At 42.1% G+C, this 4441-nt stretch overlaps 1 protein-coding gene across 1 annotated transcript; it reads left to right on the top strand.

Moving 5' to 3' along the window:
- Positions 1–1805: 1805 nt before the first annotated feature.
- On the top strand, positions 1806–3203 carry LOC135627232 (E3 ubiquitin-protein ligase ATL4-like). Its single transcript, XM_065133247.1, has one exon. The coding sequence runs from the start codon at positions 1833–1835 to the stop codon at positions 2910–2912; it is 1080 nt and encodes a 359-aa protein (XP_064989319.1). The 5' UTR covers positions 1806–1832; the 3' UTR covers positions 2913–3203.
- Positions 3204–4441: the final 1238 nt, after the last annotated feature.

Below are 4441 nucleotides of genomic sequence, written 5' to 3'. Positions count from 1 at the left end.
ATTATTTTAAAAATATTTAGCATACATCGATTCAATTCAAGGTGAAGAATAAGTAAATAAATATAGTAAAAACCTTATCGATCAAGAATATCATCAAGAGGAATATTATTTTTCCAATCAAGTAAAACTATTACATTCTTCAAAAATAATATATTATATATTTTATTTGATATGATAATAATCTTTCTTATTTTTTATATTTTTCATCTTTTATTCTTGTAATTGAGTTTATAAAAAAGGGTTAGAATATTATAATACATAAATAAGAAATATATTTGTTTTATTTTTTTTATCTTGTGTGTGAGTCATGTAAGATCATAATTATTTTTTGTTGTATTGATTGTTACGCAACTTCACGCTGTGGCCGAGTTGTTAACACGCAATGGTCCGTCCAAGTGTGTAAGATCATCAATATAGCTTCCTAGTTAGAGAGGGTCGACTCGAGGTTAGGTTGAGACGTCGTCCACCTAATCCACCTGAGGTGAAGCTGAGGGTTGTTTCTTTTCTCGGAGCCATAGGCTCGTGCACATAAGTTGAAGTCAAGAGAAGGATTTTTCGACTTAATCATTTCTATGGTTAAGTCAGCAAATAGAGGACGGGAGAGTATTTGAGGTCCAACCCCCTAATACTATTTTGGAAGGTGACTTTTATACCTATCATTGAACATCGCCAGATGTGGTTGCTTAATGGTCGTCGACATCTTAAGTGATCAACTTGTACCCCTAATGTAGGCAGAGGCTGAGTTGTCTAATCCTACGTTGTGCAACATTGCCCTGCGCTTCTTGAGTCACTTAGTACTAGGCGACGTCATTCCATACAGCCTCAAGCGATGTGAGAGCAGTAAGCCAACAACACAAACGACATGCGACTATCTCGTATGGATCCAATGTCAAGTCAACACGCCACGTCGACTCTAGAACACCACGTTGGCTCCACTGTGGCAACTGTGATTTGTGAGATTGATGTCAAAATATGCCATATCATCATCCATATGCAAAACATTTGGAGGTGCAAGTCCGGAGTTTGCTCATTTAATCGAGCTAAGTAGTAGTTTTATTCTTATTATCTTTTAATTATAATCTTTCTATTATGCTATTATACATCCTCCATCAAATTAGTGTCAAAGCACTTGGTCCAACTATACGTTTCACGGTCGATCCAAATTTTAATCAGAACGAGTTACTATATAGTGGGAGTACATAATGCAAGAGCAATTTAGTTTATATGTATTTTTAAATATTTTTTTAAAAATTTAAAGATTTTTTTATAAGTTGTTACATGATAACAACTACTCAAAAGTGAAGGAAAAGAATAAATATATTAAAAATGGAAAAAAAATCAGATTTATTTTTGATTGAATATTAAACACCTTGATATTTATCTATATATATATATATAATATACATATATAAATAATTTTTTAAATCGTTTTTCCTTGATGGATCATATTATATATTTGATTTTATATGATTGTAACTTTTCTTGTTTTCTATATTTTTTATTTTTATATTTGAGTTTATGAAAAGAGGTTTGTTCACTGTAGTCAAAACGAATTTCTTTTACTACCTTGTGTATATACGATAATTATTATTTTTATAGCTCACGTGAGTTATCTGTTTATTTTTTTTTATTATATAATTATTCTTCTACACGGTATATATTCATATGATAATTTTTTTTAAAACAAAACTAGAAAATTCTATAGAGAATATAAATGGACAAGGCTATGGCACATACACATAAAGCACAGCAATACAAAGCACTGACATCAGCCAATATATATATTCATCTACGATAACGCCCCTCACTCTTATGTATCTCTCCGCCTCCAAATGGCCTCTCCGTCACCTCTGCCACCACCTCCACCGGAGCCCGTCAGACATTTTCCTCCTGCGGCGGAGGCTGCTCGAGGTGCCTCCTCCTCCGCTGTGTCCCTCAGCCCCAGCCTCTTCATCATCTCCGCCATCATTGCCTTCGTCTTCGTCGCATCCGCTTCCATCCACCTCCTCCTCCGCTTCTTCTCCTCCCGCCGCGTATCCTCTTCCGTCGCCGCCGCCCCGCAGCTGCCACCGCCCGTCCTCCACCGACGCCGCTCATACTCCTCCTCAGCAACAGTCGCAGCTGCTGCGGCTCCCCCCGACTCCGGCCTATCTGACAAAGACAAGGCGGCACTCATCGATTCCCTCCCGCTCTTCTCCCTCGCCTCCTCCCTCGCTGTCCTCCCCAAGTCGTCGCCGGATTGCTCAGTCTGCCTCTGCCCCTTCCGCCCCCAAGACGAGCTCCGCCTTCTCCCCGCATGCCGCCACGCTTTCCACTCCCAGTGCGTCGACCCGTGGCTCCGGTCCATCCCTTCCTGCCCTCTCTGCCGAGCCTCCATCGCTCTTCCCGCCCTGCCCCTCCCGCCGCCGACGGTCTCAGCCCATGCGGGCCCTTCCAGGTCGGGCAGCTTCCGCGTCGAGATCGGCAGCGTCAGCCGGCGGAGATCACCTTCGGAGGTGGGACCAGCCGTGAACCATCCGCCCCACCTGCGGACGTACTCCTTGGGGTCGTCGTTCGAGTACGTGGTCGACGAGGATGTGGAGGCGGTGGTGGCTCGGCTCCGGAGACAGACGGAGAAGGATGAGAAGCGAACAACGGTGTCAGAGGAAGTCGCTTCGGGACCGGCGCCGCCGGGGGTGGAGGTGGCGGAGGCGGCTGGGGGAGGAGGGAGGGGATGGCTGCGTGAGTACGTGGACCGGCTCGCGTCCTCCTCCTTCTCCTCTTTCCGGTTCTCCGGCCGGTGGAGCCATCGCTACGACAACGGTGGAGGAGGAGGAATGGGGCGGATCTCGTGGGATTTAGAGGGGAGCGAGCGGCGGGAGGCGGAGGAGGGCGGTTACCACGGCTTCTACAGATGGCTGATAGGGGCATAAACGTCATTTCAGATCCCTCCCATCGATCCAGGCTCCTCGGCGCCGCAACGGAAACTCGACTCGGACATCCCCAAATGACTCAAACACCCACACGAGCCCGCACAAACTACCACAACGCCCCGCTGGCATCCACGCATGTCGGACACGCAACGAATCGGACGGCTCAAAAGCGAGATCCCATGGGGTGGGGCGGGCGATCAGTGAGGCGCCGACGACTGTGGTGGGGGTTGTTTTGGTGGTTACCCCATAGATTTAACGCCGGTTTAATGTGGGGAGTTGTGGACCGAAGGGCAGCGGTTTTTGTGTTGTCGTGTTACTCCAGTGGAATGGAGTTTGGCAATCATCTCACATTCCATGGATTAAGCGCCGTGGAAATTACTTGCTCGAGTTATTTCTTCATGAATACCAAAACGAAGCGAAGGAGAGAAGAGGAGGGAACCAAATTTGACGGTGGGTGTTATGGGCATCGAACAACCACGATAATGTCATGCATTCATGGAGGACCACAAACTACGTGAAGATAAGATCGTACGTAGATAAAATGATAAAGCTTTTCATTTAGTATACCATCAATACGTAAAACACAAGGAACCCGTGAAACCCAAAGAAACATCCAATTGGAATTAGATTCCAAATGCTCATGTGTATATTAAATTCTTCATGACAAAATAATAGTTATCAAAATCAGATCAGATGCCACTGCTGCACTGGCCAATTAATCGAACTGGTGTGTCGATTTATCAAGTGGTTTAATGTATAAAATATGATAGAAATGATAAAAAGGACTCTATAGAAGAGGATGGAAGATTAACAAATTATAATATATTTTTTATCATTATAATTTTAAAAAAAAGTCTTTAACTATATCGATAATAAATAAAACATGTTGATGATATATACATATATATATTTGGATACCCTTATCAAAACATCCATTCAAAAACAAACATTATAAATCGAGACAAATAAACTCAAAAAATAAATAGTTATAGGTGCAAGAACAAAAACTTTAATATCAGTGGCCGTGTTTTAGGGTAGACTTACATTCCAGAATAGGTTTATGTAGTGTTTTTAAACTACCGTTAGCCTATTAAAAAAAATTATTGCACCTGCGGAATTGCTAAGCCTTTATCTTATCAGATGACAGCCATCGTGAGATTAGACCGATGATAAGCAAATAATATAGAGAGTGTAACCATGTAATTATACTATATTAATATTGATTTATCTATTACGAACAAGTCGATACTAAGAGGACGAGATGAATTAGTGCAGAGAATAAAAACAACGATTTTGAAAAACTCTAAAAAACTTCATAAATGTACTTCACTTGAAAGCATTGAAAGCATATAGAAGCGTATTGCAGTTTGCTGTATGTAAATAGCAATAATAGAAATGCAAATCATAGATGAACACGTCAATTTTATAATGATTCAATCGTCATGACCTATATCCACTCCATCGATTCTTCTTTTATCGAAACCACCGACATTCACTAATGGTCTTTCTTCAATGGACGAATACTAACT

Source organism: Musa acuminata, chromosome BXJ2-11, assembly GCF_036884655.1.
Source record: "Musa acuminata AAA Group cultivar baxijiao chromosome BXJ2-11, Cavendish_Baxijiao_AAA, whole genome shotgun sequence".
Lineage (NCBI taxonomy): Eukaryota > Viridiplantae > Streptophyta > Magnoliopsida > Zingiberales > Musaceae > Musa > Musa acuminata.
Note: the sequence above shows the minus strand (reverse complement) of the source record. Positions and strands in the feature narration are given on the sequence as shown.

Coding starts and splice junctions, on each gene's coding strand:
- LOC135627232 (XM_065133247.1), top strand. CDS start 1,833: ATGGCCTCTCCGTCACCTCTGCCACCACCTCCACCGGAGCCCGTCAGA.